Source organism: Epargyreus clarus, unplaced genomic scaffold, assembly GCF_041222505.1.
Source record: "Epargyreus clarus isolate Ecla_fem2 unplaced genomic scaffold, WU_Ecla_fem_2.2 ptg000034l, whole genome shotgun sequence".
NCBI lineage: Eukaryota > Metazoa > Arthropoda > Insecta > Lepidoptera > Hesperiidae > Epargyreus > Epargyreus clarus.
Window position 1 is genome coordinate 14224500 of NW_027332239.1, and position 18435 is coordinate 14242934.

Consider the following 18435-nt stretch of genomic DNA (forward strand, 5'->3'; position numbering starts at 1 on the left):
ACATCTTACTCACGAACAATGTAAAGTAAATAAAATTTTGCTTGTTAAATGACTTTCATTTATAACTGATCAATCAGAGATTGCATTCATTTATTTATTTTATTTATTTATTTTTAATTAAAAGTGGGATTTTTTCGCTGGGCGAACACATCATCCCGTACAAACAAACTATTAAGCAATTCATCTCATAACATTGTATAAAACGAGTACATAATTTGAATATGATTTTAGATAAAATAATAATAAAAAAATAGAATGGAACCCAAATTATTTTTTTGCTAAACCTAAGTCAGCTAACCTAAATAGCACCTTAGCTTCCTCCGACATCGGGGAAGCCAGAATGCTATTCAGATAGCCGACATGTGCAGACTTTACTCCCAAATATAAATTCCGAAATGTTTCATTTCGAACACATTCCATCAAAATATGTGTAAAATCCTCAATCACACCACAATCCTCACAATTTGGTGACGTAATTTTGTTCATTAAAAATGCAAATTTATTTGATGGAATATGTCCGGAACGTAACCTAACGATTGCATTCGTAATAGATCATGTCCAAATGAACTATGTAACTTTGAGTTGGCGTAGTATGCTATCGTTTATTTGCCGTACAAACGAAAAATATTATTGGAATCTTTAATATTTTCTCAAATTATAAAGTCAAACAATTTATTATATTCTGTCTATAGAGGTTGGTCAAATATGTACTTTCAGTAACATTTCATCGTCGTCAACTTCATTTAATTAATGTCTACTGCTGGGCAGGGGTCTCCTCTCAGAATGAGAAGGATTAGGCCATAATCCACCCCACTGGCCAAGCGCGTATTGGGCACTATTGGGCGAGTTTTTATTATCTCGGGAATGCAAGTATCGCAACAGTACCTACCCTTAGTATGAGTTTTTACGTTTGCTCGAAAACGTTCAACTTTTAAGTTACCGCTCACACGGCGCCCCCGTGGACCGTATCAGAACTAAAATTCCACACTATAAGTTTCAAAAACGGGACTATAACGCTAAATTAAAAATGTATAAACAAATGCAATGTTTATAAAGTTTATTTAAAAAAAAAATGTCGTTACAACATAGATTAATAAAGATCACTCGCTCCTAACGAGAAAATGTAACCTTTTGACAATCGTCACTGTCATCTATTTTCGTGTTTGAAAAATATTAAACATTGATCATTTACAAATGAAACGATATCTCTTCGCACTTTTTCTTCGACTTCGTGTCTAAGCGCATGTCGGCATTGTTCCGCGTAAATTACACCATGACAGCCAGGCTGAAAATTCTGTCAGCCGTTTAATGGCTTGTTAATGGATGATTTTTTTAAGTTAAGATTAAAACTACTTCGCAACAATCCGCTACAAATATGTATGATGGTATATATTTTAAACCATGCAGTATGTACCACCCTCCCTCCCACAAAGATGCGTGCAGATGCAAAAAATTAAAAATATACACCACCATACTTACCACCACCAACACGTGTTTCGCTCCAAAACGGAGCATCATCAGGGTAAGTTGACTCTACGACGGTTAATCGCTACGGATGATTTTTTTTACAATTAAAAAAAAAAAAATTTTATTAAACATTTCACTGATCTGATTTACAAATTACATACCAATCGATAGTATGAAGCCTATAAAATATGCAAATCTTAGGTTGACTATTATTTTCTGGCACAACCCTTAGAAAAGCGGGTATGGACAGGTAAACAAGTTGGCCTACCCAAGAAAACCTACACAACAAAAGAAAGAATAAACAACAAAAGAAAGAAACAAAACCAGTGAAATGTTTAAGAAATAAAAATTAATCATATTCTGGACTGAAATTTTTAGTCAATCCATGCAATATACTTTTTGACATATTTAATTTGATATAAGAAAAGTTTTATCCATTAACCAGTTCGGTGAAGGTCGTCTTATATCGGGATCTTCTACTAATATAAGTATCGCCATTTTAAAGTTAATTTGTCGAACTGCTTTAAAGTTTCCTTTAATATTTTTTTTCTGAATAAAAATTAACATTTAAATCATACAGCCTACTTCATGTAGAGAAAAAAACGATGAGAGTGATTTTTAGGGTTCTGTGCCCTTAGGAGAAAAACGGAACCCTATTACTAGGCCTCCTCCGTCTGTCTGTCTGTCACAGGGTTCTATTTAGAAAAACCGACACTATAGATACATTACAATAAACTTTGACACTTTTTACTAACCACCATGGAATTTGATTGCAAATTTTTATTAGTAAGATTTTTTAAAATGATATTGAAATTTAGCAAGTTCAGGTACCAGGTTAACATAAATATAGAAGAGGTCATTATGCATCTTTAATGACTCAAAAAAGGTGTGAGTGAGACGCAAATACATAATAGTTACAGATAGTTAATTGTATCAGGCGTTACTTTGCGGAAATCCATGCTATTAAGTTAAGATTAAAACTACTTCGCAACAATCCGCTACAAATATGTATGATGGTATATATTTTAAACCATGCAGTATGTACCATCCTCCCTCCCTCAAAGGATGCATGCAGATGCAAAAATTAAAAATATACACCACCATACATACCACCACCAACACGTGTTTCGCTCCAAAACGGAGCATCATCAGGGTAAGTTGACTCTACGACGGTTAATCCCTATTGACTTATTATTATTATTGACTTATTATTGGTTGACTTAGCGACAGTTACAGTTGGATCCATTCATATTTTGCAACTCACTCAGACGCTAGTGTGTGGGACACAAAATTATTACAAGCTGCCGTCTTGAAGATCTTAAGCACTTTTTAGTTCATACGTTACAATTACGTATACGAAAAAAGATAATCAGTTATTTCCAACAATATATTATACTCTGTTAACAATAAAACAAATTTAAATCTTAAAATGTATTTATTATGCTCTTACGACATATAAATCACAGTGTAACGTCTGATATATTATCGGTCCATCTTTATTTTCACTCGACGGGCTTGTTTTTGATAAAATTATCTTGTCTTTTTTTATAGATAAAGTCCAAAGCATACTGCATCAGGAAAAATATTCGTATTTGCAGAAAATAGACCATGTTTCATTACCTAAATACCTGAGACTAATTACGTAACACCAGTAGTATGGCTAGCAAAATACAGCCTGGTAATTATTGAACATAGCATATTATACATATAGTAATAAAAAAAGCCATAAGTATTTAGGAGTCAGTAAATTCTAGAGCCTGCAGTCGATATTAAAGGTAATAGAACCCTTTGGGGTTCGACTCCGGCGGCACCTTTTTTTACCTAATAACATCAGTATTAATTGCTGCTGTGTTCTGGTTCCGAGACGTTCCAGCTTTGTCCTCAGGTATAGCGGCACATCTATGGCCGACTTCAGATAGGAATCTAATCTTATCTGGGTTAGATTACAGATGTTCATGGGCGGCAGTAGCCACTTACCATCAGGTTGACTGCATGCTCGTCCGCTACTCCTATATTATAAAAACAACATGCAAGCAATTGATCTCATTCTGAACTTCGTAAGTACAATATGTATGTAGAAATACTTTTAAATATTATTGTTACAAAAAGATATATACAATAAAAAATGCTATTTCTAAACCAAAAACTGTCAAACTATAACAGATTGGATGTATCTTATAATATTTCAGTATACAATAACTGTGTTATCAATATGAAATTTAACTAAATATTCTTGACGAAAGAATATTTTTACAAAAGTCTACGTCTTGTAGTGTAACAGATCTACAAAATAACGTGCATTATTTTTCACACGCAATTCCCAAGCCTAAATAATGTTTTAAAAAACTACGCTAATTACATATCTCACTTAAACAATATTAATATTATATTTGCCGACTGTACATTTGCTTTCTGTCTGAACTGACAATTAATTTTTCAAAAAAAGAGGCCCGATATAATTATATAGGATTAATTTGTTTGATCTAGTATGTATTAGTGCATAATCAAAATTTAGTTGGATTAAATTACTATATTTGAGACATTTTTCATCCCATTAGAATTTTCGCCCTTAGGGTTCGTACACAAAACTGCGATGCGACGTCGCATCGCAAAAATCTGCGAGCTCCCTCGACGCATCGCAAGAACTTGCGAATTGATTCGCATCGCACAGTGGTTGTTGTTGTTGGTCACCCTGAGAGACGCTACGCCGCACGATATCGCATCGCAGCAATTCGCATCGCAATTTTCTGCGTTGCGAATTCGCATCGCGTCGCATCGCAGTTTTGTGTTTGAGCCCTTAGCCCGTTATTGCGTTTTTAGCTAAGACCTTAATTTAAAATGTAACTTTAAGGTTAATAAAAATAATCTCATGACTGAAAGTAATTCGGACCCCACAACACAAATGAATAAGAATAGTTTGTATTATATATTCTTAATACAAAAGGACGAAATTAAAAAAATATATAAACTAAACACTACTTTTAATTTCTAACACAAGTATAATACTTTTTCGTAAAAAATATAATATAAAGAAACCAACCAATTACAGTGACAATACGTAAAGAAATTCCATAACCGAAGCACATAATTTTTGGACTGTATATCACATCACCGGTAATTATGCTATTTTAACTTAATACTAAATATTATTATAGAAATTGTACTTTTTTTGGTGTATTTAGACAATCTATCCCTTATAATAAGTCTTTATTTCGATCGATCGAATAGAGAACTCAACATCTCGCTCATATCTACCTGCAGCGCCTCTGGCGGTCGATTACGTAATAAAATTCGTCATTGTAATGTACGAGCTGTCGAGATCTCGATTCGATTGATCGAGTTATAAATTGAAACTCATACTAAGAGTGCAGAGTGTATTTTTAGCTTTTCTTATCATTGTCGTTGACTTATTTATACGATTAATTACACCAAAGAAGTATAAATTCTTAAGTACATACACGTTTTTATATACATATTTTTCGTGCGTGTATGATAAAATTATACTGCATATAGTTTTTATACAAATAACTTAAACGCAAAAATAATATTGGATTTAATCTCTGTTTTAATATATCTCGTCCTTCTACTAACGTTTGGACTCTATTCCCCCTCTCTCTCTTTCTCTCCCCTCCATTTGCTTTGTCAAAACCTACCCTTTCATCAAGCCGTGACTTTAAAAAATTCAAGATCAATGAATACTATTTCAAATACATAAATATGTGTCTTATGTCATATTATTGCGATTTTTTTACACAATAATTTATAATGATAACATAAAATCTCCACCATATTACGTATGACACATTAACCCTTCCATTTGCATTAAATACAAAACACAAAAACACAAAACGACATACGCAACTGGCACTTAAAATCACCTTTTAGATTTCCAACCTAACCTAACCTCAAAACATACCATCATGTATGCCGATCGGGACTAGAATAGCTAGGAAGATTGCGAAATTCCTCAACGCCAACTTCCAGTCATCTGGCACCGCGTACGGGAGTACAACCGCCGTTAGTTTATGTATCTCATGTGCCGTAAACACGAAGATATATGACGTGAGAATCAAGTTTAAGATCGGAGCGCTCGGTATAAGTACTAAGACTCCATGCGTATCCGCTGCCAACCAAATATGTGATTGACTCGCGAATAGCTCTAAGGTAATAGTCCCAAACCAGGCGAAGAAACTCGAATGTCTTGTTCGTAAGGCGCCGGAGACATTCCTTAGTATAATATAGCTGACAATTGGTAGGAAGGCAACGTAGCTGTGTATCTCGTTGCAATCAAAGATATTCGTGCAGAGGAATGTAAAGGTGACGTAGCTACCGATGCCAATGAAGGCCAGGAGAGTAGCACTGAGGGCTAACCCGGGAGTGAACAAGTTGCTGTGGTTGCTGTCGTCGAGTAAACTGTACCGCTGAGCCAGGAGGTATGCTATCGCGAATATTATTCCGTACGCCATCGAGTACCTGCAATTATTTAAATAAATGATCAGTAATATAGAAATACTATTGAAATACCTTTATGACTAATCCTGTGACAGACGGACAGATGGGCAGACAGCGGAGGCGTAATAGGGTTCCGTTTTTACCCTTAGTTTATGAAACCCTAAAATACATACCTGTCCTGTTTCCACATGAACCACCACTGGTGTATATCATCATCGGCATTAACAAACAGCGCCTTCCACGGGCGAGTCACGAATATCTTCTGGAAGAACACCTCGCTCATGTACAGCACTGTCACGATGGAAAGCAAACCGATCACCTTCAGCGCTATGTAGAGGTATTGGTAGGGCTTCGACTCTATCGTGTGGGTGGAAGATTGGATCAGGTGGGGCGGTAGGGCGAATATTACGAACATCTGGAAGGAATGCAAATAGAACTTGTGAAATGTTATACAATTAATTATGTTCATTTGGAAAATGATAAACAGACATGTGGAAACATTATTTTTTCATTGATTATCATTATTTGTAACTATTGTTTGTCATCAATTTGACATAAAATCTTAATAATTACTCTTTGTTGTAATTTTAATTAGATATACGAAGTATTATTATCATTTGTACGCAGATATTTGGTATGGTAAGCTTCGTTCCTATATTGTAAACATCTAATATTGAAATGCTTACCGACAATTGAATAAATGATTATGATTATAGCTAGTTATACTACCAATATGGTTTCACCTGGGAGGTACTGTCGCTAGTACAACTATTTCTAGAGTTAAGAAGCGAATCTTAGTTCTCAGGAGCGGCAACGCATTTGATATCGACTTCAAGTGGAGCCCCTGTTTTATATGAAGTTTATTACAGGTGTCCATATGTGCAGTGACAATTGTATATAGAGCTTATTATATGTGCAGTGACAACTGTTCCCAAGATTATCACTTACAAACAGAGACAGACGTAAGGCTTTTTTTATTCAAAAGTAGCTGACCCGGCAAACTTTGTACCGCCTCAAAATCTATTTATCAAATATATTTCATATAAAATATAGCTTATGTTACTCGTGGATAATGTAGCTTTCGAATGGTGAAAGAATTTTTAAAATCGGTCCAGTAGTTTTTGAGCCTATTCATTACAATCAAACAAACAAACACAGTTTTCCTCTTTATAATATTAGTAAAGATAAGCACATTATTCTATGTTTACCCTTAATTTAAAAAAAAACAGATATTTCCTTCTTAACATATCATCTATTGAGATACTCACCAAAGTATACCAGAAGGACACCAGGGGAATAAAGCTGTAGAACTGATAGGGCCTATTCATAGTCAAGCACAGTACCACAGTGAAGAAGTTCAATCTGAATATCACTCTGAAGTATCTGACTAGGCTGGTATCCCCCGTCTTCCAGGTGTAGTAGAAATGCCCATAGCCCGTCAGGAAGAGGTATGATGAGACTAGAGCTCGGACCAGCATGTATATCGGTAAGACTTTGCTGGCTCCGGTAACCTGGTACACCAGGATAACCAGCTGCATCCAGCCCTTCCATTCGTCTGTTTGTTCGCGGTGGAGCACCCTTGAATGGCTGGAAGGGAAGTGAGGATAGTTAATTATTATTATTAATATTTTTGCCATAATATAAATATAGATACAATTGATATGCAGTTGTAGCTTTAAAAAAATTGCTTAAAATATGTGGATTAATATAAGTTCTATTAAAAAAACGGATACTACTTTCTTGTTAATACCTCTGATAAATACAATAACAATTTCTTCTTTTTCTAAAAAGCACCCAATTATATTTATTACTAAATTACATTATTGATATTTATAACAATTATGTGGACTATGGCCTAATCTTTCTCATTCTGAGAGGAGACCCGTGTCCAGCAGGGGACAGTAATGGGTTGATGATGATGAGGATAACATTTATGTAAATACTATTGATTTAAATGTAAATAATTTTGATTGAACATATAAACATAAATAAATTATTTAATTTACCTTTCAAGAAAATTTATGAGTTAATTTGTACAATTCATTAATAACAAAAAAAAATAAATTAGAGATTTTTTATCATACATATGGCAACACTGTCTATCAAAAACCTAATCCAACAACAACAATACAAACCCCACTCACTTACTAGACCTGGACTCGTCCGTGAAGAACAGCCCCAGCGCTATCACATAACCAACGGGCAGCCAGAAGCTCCACTCCGAGTAATACTTATTCTCCTTCATGAAGAAGTTCGTCCGGTCACAGAGGTAGAAGTATGCCATGATGACGCCGAGCTTGGCTAGGGCAGTGAGGGGTGAAGGGGGTGTGGGGGGTGGTTTCGCCCGCGCCACGAGGGTGTAGCCCTCCGCCCGGTGCCGGAGCACCTGCCACCACGACCAGGCCGCCTTCATGCCGGCTAGGACTGCGCTGGAAACATCAAGATACTCTATATCGTATTTTATTTGATTTGAATTAGAGTTATGTGCAACGGAGAGACGTGAACCTTAGACAGATAAGTAGAGAAACATACAAAATTTGAAAATTGTTTCGTTTTTATTACAAATACCATATATATATGTATAGTTTCACATACATTTAGTGAAAAAATCTTTTTTATGACATTTCAAAAAGATATTTCAATTTTATATATTAGTGTCGATCATAATATTTATTATTTGTTAGTTAATTATGTAGGCACTTTACCACTAGTCACCATATCCGTTGGACGCGCAGAAGGTCCAGGGTTTGATTCTCGTCTAGACAAATATCTAAATGATGAGTTTATATTTCTGTTGCTGGATGTTTGTGTGTTTGTCTATGTATGTGTGCACGGCATCAACGACTTAGGTAATCCTGGTATAGGGTGGTGAGTGTAGAAATCGACTTCTTAAAGTAGTAGTAGATGTTATACATACACGTATGTATATATGTATGTATGATTTAGTATGTGTTGCCTGTGAGTTTCCTCTGTTTATGTCTGTATATGTGTGTACATGTACTCAGGATAGATAAGTACAAATTGCTCGTACATACTAAATTACATATCACTCACCAGAACAGGAACAGCGCGAAGGTGATGACCTGTAACCTCGTACATGGCTCCGGCTGAGCACAACAGGAGCCATCATGGAAGTTCATGTGATCGTTGCAGTACATGTTGAGCAGCAGCTGTGCACAGTGTCTGAGGGCGGTGCCGCTGAGCGCCGCCCCGTCAGCGGAAGGTACTCCCGCGGCCGCGAGCCGAGCTGATACCCATATACGACTCGCACTGTGTACCAGGATCTGTGCACAGAGACAAACATATACAGTACAGACATAATGCGACACAGCTAGTACTGGACAATAGAATATGTGTACACATATATAATACAAACGTAGCGACGCAAAAAATTATGCCGTGCTTGGAGAAATCCTCAAGTAAAGAAGTGCTACATCTTTATGTAGTAGACACTACATACGTAACGCTACTTTACTCGCGCTGTCATACAAAATTAACACACATAATATAGTCCACGTAAAGCTGTTAGTCCACTCTGAGTATAGAAATGAATCGCACCTGCTCACAACTTCACAGCAGACTAGCAGTTTGGCGCGGACTATACCCATACACATGCAGTCAACATAAGGCTATGCATTAAACTGCGCACTAGGACCACATAGCAGCACACATATAACACTATATGTGTTTACATACACATTGATAATACTGACATAGCGTCGCCCACTCATACTGTGCCCTATTGATTTGTACACAGATACATATTATATATATGCATATACAGTATACACACATACACAAATACAACAATACAATTAAATAAACTATTAGTTAATTGAATAAACATACTAAAATACACATGTGTAACTTAAACAAATTTGACTTATGCAGTCAAAAATAACTCTAACTAGAATAGTTGATATGTCCCTATTTTTTTTTTAACTTGGCTGACACGCAATGTCGAGATATAGTTAAAAGGCAATAGACATAATCAGAGAAATTAAACCAACCTCCGCCGCTGCCCTATTATACGCATCGATATCCGCATTACTGATCCTGAGATCGCTCTTCAGTTTGGCGGTATCAACCCCCTCGGACAGTTTCCACAGCACCCTCGTGTTCCGAGCGACCAAGGCGTCTATCGGCTGCACCAGCTGAGTAAGGTTCCGTTTGTACTCCTCCAACACCAGGTCGGTGGTGTTCCGGTTCTTGATTAACTGGAGACCGGTGCCCGCCACGATCACTGACGGCGGTCTGTCTGATTTCTCCCTGCATAAAATAGTAAATTCATATTAAAAAAGTTTTTCTAAACAAACTTTTTAGTTATGTAATTTTTTTCGTATTTTTCTAAAAAAAACCTTTCATGTGATATTTGTATTAGAGGTACGTAAAAAAATAGGTTCGCCATCTTGGAACCTCGCCATATTGGATTTAGTATGACGTCACAAACTCTCAGCACAATCTATTGGTATCAACTGGTTCAAAATTCAGTTGCGATTTAACCGTTATACAGTAACGAACTAACAGTTTAATGTAAATGAAGGCTTGTAACAAATATTGTTGGTAATACAGGCTGGAAATAGGGAAATAGGTTTTTATATATTTTTACCTTTTTGATACTTATTTGTATTTAAAAGAAATATATGTACATGTATTTTCGGACTACTGAAAATAACGAAGGACTGTGTTTCTTTAAAACCTCGCTCTGGTTCGATAAGTCTTTGCCCTTTATGACGCTGCGGGCCGTCAGAACGCCACAAATATGTAAACCTGAATATAAAATGAACATTATTAGATATAAAATCTCTCACCAAGCTCTAAACTGGTCCACCATTGTCTTGGAGACGTCCTCACTCCACACGAAGCTGACGGAGAGCTTCAGTTTAGTGTCCACGTACGAGTAGTTAGCTCTGTGGTGGTCTATTGTTGAGTATGATGTGTCCACGTCTAAACGAGTCTTAAGTACACCTGAAATATTTACAAAAAAATGATCATAATCATGGGTCATTTTCAGGAAATCGGCAGTGTAATTAAGCAATTTCTCAGGGCATCTTGTCTTGGAGTAATAAAATTTTACAAATAAATATTGGCTTACACGCGAAAGATAAGGCTGTTGGAAAATCTACATGTTTTAATCGGTTATTTATTGTTTAAGATCAATCCTACTTTACTTGTCGCCCATGGGTGTGGAGTACTTCGATCACAAGGCATTCTTAATTCGATCTAGGATGCACTAATCACAAATCACTTACTTATAAAGTATTCATATAGCTGTTCTAGACGAGCATCCCCTATGAAGGCGAAACTATTGTAATTTCCCCAGAAAGCCAGGTACCTTAGACATCTTCTTGCATCCCTGAAATTTAAAAAGACATGAGATTAAAACATTATACACAGTAAACACTTATTAGAGTATTTTAATCTCACAACAAAAAACTAAAAACAGAATAACATTACTTTTGTTTTCAAAATAATTGCTAGTTCAGTTTTTTTTTGTTTGTTAACGTGCAAAATATAATCCATTCAAATAAAATATGCAAAGTAACTTTATTACCACACTTTTATTAGCTTGACCTGTATGTATGTATGTAACGGAATCTTTGAACTCAATTTTTAAACAACTTTGAACGGTCCGATTAATTTTAAATTTTGAACAATTATCAAGAACCAATGACAATACACAATTTTAATAATTTTATCCCATTCTCCTCATCAAGATTGTCAGGAACCAGTTGTTATGATATGTACATAGTCTGAATTCACCTATAGAATCACCATAAACATAATTAATTATTAATATCATCATTATAGTTTTAAAAAATATCTTTCCTAGGGACCTCACATCTGTTGGTCTTATTACAGTTAATTGAATTAACCTTTAAAAGGTTGGAGTCAGCTTTAACAAGTGTAATTAAGACTTACAGTAGAGTACTAATGATACATACGAAGTAGCATGAGACATGTAACCAAGTGACTCATATATCATTAGACATCTGAAACAGCTAGATATAGACATTTTCTATGAAATTGACCTGTGGCCGACTTCAAGTTGTACCTTGACATTATCTGAAGTTAATTACACATCGCACCATAGAACAAAAGACTGGAACTAGAAAAGGACAAACATAAATATTAAGACTCCTTAATAACCACGCATCTCTAACCTGTCTGGAGGAGAACCACAGATACAAGTCTGTGGAGAGAATGATGATTATTTAAGTGTTTCACAAAATGTTCATTTTGCATTAGGTCCCTTTCATTCTCACCTATAACACGTTCATGAGCAACAGTTACTTACAGTCCGCGAGGTCTGTATCAGCTTCAGGTCTGTATAAGCTCAGCTTAGACCTTGTGGCCCCTACACATTGACTATGTGTAGTTTTGCTACTTAGTGAAATATAAGTATACAAATTATGTAAAAAACTGTACTCACGTCTTTGAATATTTATGCAACATACACCCATACGGCTGCCATTCATGGTCTCCTTTATACCTTCCTGAAGACAACAGCCAGGTACAAGAGTCAGTGCCTGTAGATAGCAGATATACATTATATTAGCAGATATGTAGATAAATATTTACAATAAACAAGATAAACTAAACAGATTCTCAAAAGAGCACACTGGACCAGTTGGTAACTAAGAGAGTTGTAAATAAACCTAATTTTCCTCTAAATTTATGATTTTAAAGTTTACTCAGTCGGTTTCGAACCCAGAAAATTCTACGCCGCATACCCGGCGACGACAAATTTAGCAACCACAATGAGGCATAAATACGTATTTATTTTATTTGCTACGTAGGACTGAGCACTTCCACCAAGTAAGAATGCACATCGCAAATTATTACCCTAAAAAAACAGAATTATTTCATTGAATTGCCTTACTAATACACTTATTAGAAAAAATCAGAATAGTTACCGTATCGCAAGTGTAGAACGCCATGATAACCAATAAATCCTATCACCAGCACGAAGGCTACCAGCTTCGCATTATCCACATTGAGCTGGTCAATGATCCACTCCGCGGAAGACTTCTTCGGATACGACACCATAGCCGACAAATAACCAAAACTATTTAGCTACCGAGCTAAATATTGTTATATAACCGCGAAAAACATCTAGCCGATATAATAACGCTCAAATAAAACCATGGATATTCATTAAATACTGTTATATCGTCGAAATAACTTTCGCCCCTTTTAACCAAAACAACGCGTTCAATTTGACATTTGACACTTTGTTATATTTGACATATTTGACTTGACAGTTGACAGTTATGATGGGTTTGTTCCACTTATCGTCTGTATCGATTTCACCACCCGCTATATCGTTCTAGTTTAAGCAATGTTCGAGACTGTATCGCAACTACTTCATCCATAAGTGAAAGGTATTATGTATCGTTTAATATTAGTGGTTCTTTTGAGTGAACCTTTCCCTCAATGTCTGCGGCCTTTGTGCGTTAGTGGAAGGAAGGAAGGAAGGTGGAAGTAATGGGCGTTAAGTGGAATATATTATTTTAAATAGTCTGTGCATGTTTATGAAGTAATATCTCCAATGACCCTTGTATTAAAATATGGATCAACTTACATTTTACAATTATAAGTTCAGTAGCAGCAAAGAATAAAATGGTGTTCGAAATATAGCGGTAATCTATGGATTCAAGTTTTAACACTTTCACACCTTTCACATTCAGTTTTGCAAAGTAAAACTTTGTCTATGGTTTATGTATTTACGTGCCCATGGAATGGGACTTACGTTGATTTCTTGTGTTGATGGATCTGATAAAGACTGAATTAGAACCAACTACGATGAATTTCGGCGGTACGCTGCGACTGAACAAGTTTACTTGTTTGACACTGGCTTTCATTTTGTTCCTCATCATTTATTGGCAATCTGGGACCACGGCGGAATCGAAACCGAAACCCGATGTAGTGAACTTGAAACATCTATTAAGGGCCGCGATCCTGGCGTCGGAGATGGGCGGGAAGAAAGTAGTGGAAGGGAAGAATTCTGAGTTAAACGTGAAAAGCAAGGGGAAGACGTTGGAAGGCGCGAACGACCCGGTGACGGACGCGGATCATGCCTCCCACTGCGTCATGTATAACAGCTTGGTGAATACGTTTCCTTCGGTTCACGTGGAATCTGAGGAGATGTCGGAAGCCAAGTGCCCCAGCCAGGGCGCCTTGGACCTCGGCAACTGGATGCCAGAGGAACACAGTGCTGTTGACTACCTGAATGATGAGTACGTTACAGGGAAACATGTTACTATTTGGATCGATCCTCTGGACGCCACGCAGGAGTATACTGGTAAGCTCTTATAAACATCTATCATGTAATGAGGTCCTACTACTTATTGTAAAGGGCACTGGAATCGCTTTCTTATTTAATTCTAATCAGATTAAACAGTTCTTGATAATAAGCTCAATAATCATTCCCTACTGGATGTACACTTTGCTAGTAGGAATATTGAAGTGTCTCATGTAAGTGCCTTTGCTTGACCACACACAAAATTGGAATGCAGCAGAGCTTAACACTACTTATTATATAGTAATGTGTTTTAAACCAATGTGTAGACCAGTGAACCTACATTTTTCCATAAAAATTGGACATATTCATTAAAAGCTACAAGCAGTAGCTTTGATATGATGAGTTTTTAACCCATGGTGTATATTTAATTCACATAGTTTTCAAGAGACAGAAAAACTTAAACTTTTCTTCATATCAATAAGTTTTTCAATGTTTAAAAATTTACTTAACCCATTATTATGATATATTGAAAGATAATATATTGACTAATTTTGAAACAAATCATGAAATAAAACAAATAACACATTTTTTATATGTCCTGATCATTTAAAGCTTGCAGTAAATATATAAAATAAATTTGTTTTATTCATATGCCTATAAATTTTGCTGTGTACACAATTGCTTGATTCCTATTTGTTTACATGGTTTTGGTTACAATATGAGCATAATTATCAATGTATTATGAAATCATGCACAATTGTTCAATTTAAAGGACAAATAATTGAACAAAATTTTGAAGGCCTTCCTTTTGTTTTCTATGAAGTTAATTGTGAAGAATATTTACACATCAGCAATGTGTTCCTATTCTACAGCAGCATGCAGGTCTCCTCTCAAAATGAAGGCCTTATTAGTCCAATGCGGTCCAAAGTGCAAATTGATAGACTTCTACACCTTTCAAAACTTTATTGATCATTTTTGTACAATATTTTCCTTTAATATTATAGTAAGAGAATATTAATGTCTAATATACACTTAACTTGAAAAAATCAAAGATGCATTTCTGGGATTCAAACCTGTGATCCTCTGTCTGACTAGATTTTAACTAATATACTGACTGACACTTTTACTGTACCTTTTATTTCTTGCTAAAATTAATTTGTTAGGCAATATATATAATGCTTAGGTACCATAATAATGCATTGTTTATTATTCCCTCTTTAATTATGAACCAAATAAAGGTCTAGATTACCTAAAGTACCCTAAAAGTATGCATGGATCATACTTACACTTTGTAGCAATAATTAAAACTACTCAACACTAATGGTGTTGGGCTTGATAAAGCTATAAAAAACCTAATTAATGAGATAACAGAATTTTTATGATCTATTCATTGATAAGACTATGTGATAAATGTTGAAGGTCATATTAGAATGATTAGGGTATCACTTAGTGTATTAAGGTAGTATTTCATAATTTTAACTGTTTTATTGATGTGATAAGCCACTGTGGAACACTAATAGGTTCATATTGATGAAAACAAATGCAATTTAGAATAAATAAATAAGCAAAGACAAAACAGTCCAATGCCTTTCCATCAAAGATGGGTGAGGTAGTTAAGCTGTTAGCGAGATCAAAGCTAAGCTAAGGGAGTAAGATATGCTATAACAATAGTTAGCTATACCAGTTCTGATTCTTAACTCACATCCATAACTCCAATGCTTACCTCGCATCCCTCTATGAAAACATAGCTTAGATATAAACGCTAAGCAAGTAAAATGTACTACAAATATATATAGCTATACCTTACCCATCCTTAATTCACATCCGTAGCTTGCATCCCTCTGCAAAAAACATACTATAAATAAATGAAGATGCAGCAATCCTTTTGGTGGATTAGACCATTTGACACACATCTATTTAACTAGCATATCTCTGGTGTAACAGCAACCATACTCTGAGGTTCTACAATTGAAACTTTCACTCATGTGACATATTAAGTATAATTAAGTATAACTTGTCCACAGAGGGTTTGTACCAGTATGTGACGACGATGGTGTGCGTAGCTGTACGCGGGGTCCCAGTGCTAGGCGTCATCCACTTCCCGTTCATACCGCGGACCCACTGGGCCTGGTACACGAAGGCAACGTCCGCGAATATGCCGCGAGCGCATCATGTAAGTTTATATCTTCATACTATAGGGATCCGTTCACACAGACCGGCTCGGAGAGCAGCGGCACGCATTTCTCTTTTCACACAGACCGGATTATAAACGATTGAAGTGGAGCCACCAACTATTTCACATAGACCAGCTGGTAAAGATCTGAAAGCGGAAGCGCTCGCAATCGGAGCCGATTGGCTGCGCGAGGGAGAATAAGCACGCAGTCTGAGCCGGTCGGCTGCTCTTGTTATTTCACACGAACCGCGTTCAAGCATTCTTAATGACAAAAGAAGTGCACATGCAAAAATAAACCTTAATACAATTACTCAAAACTCTGTTCCTAACGTGATAAAAATCTGCTCTTCTCTCCGAGCCGGTCTGTGTGAACGGACCATAAGGGTTTTTACCTGTCGCGCGTCATAGTTACTTTTTATCATGCGTGCGGCGCATGTGTCGCATGCATCACGTAATCGAGTGGGACATGCATGGGGACGTAGACTTGCGTAACAAGGAAAAGGCCCTAAGAAATGGCGACAGAGGTATTATATCACACTATTAAAGATGTCTGAACACCCATACCCATAAATTTTATCACTAACTAATACTACTTAACATTAAAAATATATATTTTTTCATCACGTTTACAATTCAAATTCCAGAAAGACGATCACATGGACCATCCGCGTGTAGTCGTGTCCCGCTCACACTCAGGCAAAGTGAAGGAGCTAGCGACAAACGCGTTTGGTGCCAACACGCCCATCACACTGGCTGGTGGCGCTGGCTACAAGGTGATGGAGGTCATAAACGGCACATACGATATATACCTCCACGCGAGTGCTATCAAGAAATGGGATATTTGTGCCGGAGACGCGATCATAAAGTCCGTTAATGGCAAGCTTTCCACGTTGAAAGGACAGAATATTGACTACACAAGTAGCGCTCATGTCAAAGTGACTGATGGTATCCTGGTATCGAGGTTCGATCATCAACATTATTTGGACAAATTGATCAAGCTGGAGACGTAGTTGTTGGAACCGGAAGTAGCAGGGAATGTGAAAAGTTTAATACGAAACTGGAAATGGTATATTGGAAAGGTCCAGTGCAGTGTAAGGTTAGTGACCACTTGTGCTGTCTGATGTCGAATCACAAGAAAAGAAGAGTTAATTATTAAAAGTTAAGAAGCGCGAACTATTAATCAACGTAGACGCTACAAGAAAACGTTATAGTAGATCATAACTGTCCATTGCATGCTCAGTGTTGCTTTAACGCAATTTGTTAGTCCCCACTGCTGAACAAGTTGAGAGGTCTGGAGTAGCGTAGTTCTCGTGAAACTCGTTAATGACTTATGACTACTTAGTGCAACAATGGATGCATTTGTCGTGACTATCCTTATTAAAAATGGTGCGCAGAAAACTCCAAAATTTCTAAAATTATGCTTTTTTTTAGGGCGTTTGAGATTTTTTTGACAGATGATTTACAAAAACAGAAAGATAGAAATCCACACTTGTAAATGTTGCAAGTTATTTACATAAACTTTATATTTAACGCTTTATGTTGTGTCGCGTCGTATTACTTTGTAGCATACTTTGACATAGTTTCATACTCTTCATTTTTTTATTAAAAACGCTCAAGGAGTAGCTATAATTTCTTACATGCGAACATAAGTACTTAACATCGTTAAATTTGGCTGCCCATACGACCTTAAAACATTTAATGCGATTTAAGGCGTTCCTACTTAGACCAGTAGAAACATATCTCGTAGATATTCAGATGATCAAGGACCACTTACCATCTATTACCATGTGGACTATATGACCATCTATTACCACTAGAAAAAATAAAGGACTTTTTCTAGCAATAGAAAATCGAAACAATATGATGAAAATAAAAACAAAAGTTAGTGCGATAATAACTATAAATCAATTTAGAATAAGGCTGTGATTTATTGTCAATATTTATTTATTATTGTATTCCATTCGTATATTTAAATAAATTATATTTAAGATTTTAAATTGCATCTAAATTTAATATATTTTTGTTATTTGTAATGGTATAGTCGGCCCACGTTAATTTGAAAAAAGATTTGCGGAACTTTTTAAAAATGAGTAACATT

At 36.0% G+C, this 18435-nt stretch overlaps 2 protein-coding genes across 2 annotated transcripts; one reads left to right on the forward strand and one right to left on the reverse strand.

Annotated features, from left to right (window-relative positions):
* Positions 1–4261: 4261 nt before the first annotated feature.
* On the reverse strand, positions 4262–13152 carry LOC140755818 (N-acetylneuraminate (7)9-O-acetyltransferase). Its single transcript, XM_073091150.1, has 10 exons — positions 12837–13152; positions 12353–12449; positions 11172–11275; positions 10731–10887; positions 9930–10188; positions 8974–9203; positions 8064–8348; positions 7188–7506; positions 6093–6334; positions 4262–5940 (listed from the first exon to the last, which is right to left on the reverse strand). The coding sequence occupies exons 1-10, from the start codon at positions 12967–12969 to the stop codon at positions 5373–5375; spliced, it is 2394 nt and encodes a 797-aa protein (XP_072947251.1). The 5' UTR covers positions 12970–13152; the 3' UTR covers positions 4262–5372.
* A 447-nt stretch (positions 13153–13599) lies between these two features.
* On the forward strand, positions 13600–17736 carry LOC140755977 (putative inositol monophosphatase 3). The gene is made up of 3 exons (XM_073091347.1): positions 13600–14224; positions 16189–16337; positions 16982–17736. Exons 1-3 carry the CDS (start codon positions 13690–13692, stop codon positions 17345–17347), a joined length of 1050 nt encoding a protein of 349 aa, XP_072947448.1. The 5' UTR covers positions 13600–13689; the 3' UTR covers positions 17348–17736.
* Positions 17737–18435: the final 699 nt, after the last annotated feature.

Excerpts from the sequence above, each read along its gene's own strand:
- LOC140755818 (XM_073091150.1), bottom strand. The coding sequence starts at position 12,969 with ATGGTGTCGTATCCGAAGAAGTCTTCCGCGGAGTGGATCATTGACCAG. Across the intron at positions 8,349-8,973 it reads TTCGCGCTGTTCCTGTTCTG|CGCAGTCCTAGCCGGCATGA; the intron begins GTGAGTGATATG and ends TGATGTTTCCAG. Across the intron at positions 5,941-6,092 it reads TTCATGTGGAAACAGGACAG|GTACTCGATGGCGTACGGAA; the intron begins GTATGTATTTTA and ends AAATAATTGCAG.
- LOC140755977 (XM_073091347.1), top strand. The coding sequence starts at position 13,690 with ATGGATCTGATAAAGACTGAATTAGAACCAACTACGATGAATTTCGGC. Across the intron at positions 14,225-16,188 it reads CGCCACGCAGGAGTATACTG|AGGGTTTGTACCAGTATGTG; the intron begins GTAAGCTCTTAT and ends ACTTGTCCACAG. Across the intron at positions 16,338-16,981 it reads ATATGCCGCGAGCGCATCAT|AAAGACGATCACATGGACCA; the intron begins GTAAGTTTATAT and ends TTCAAATTCCAG.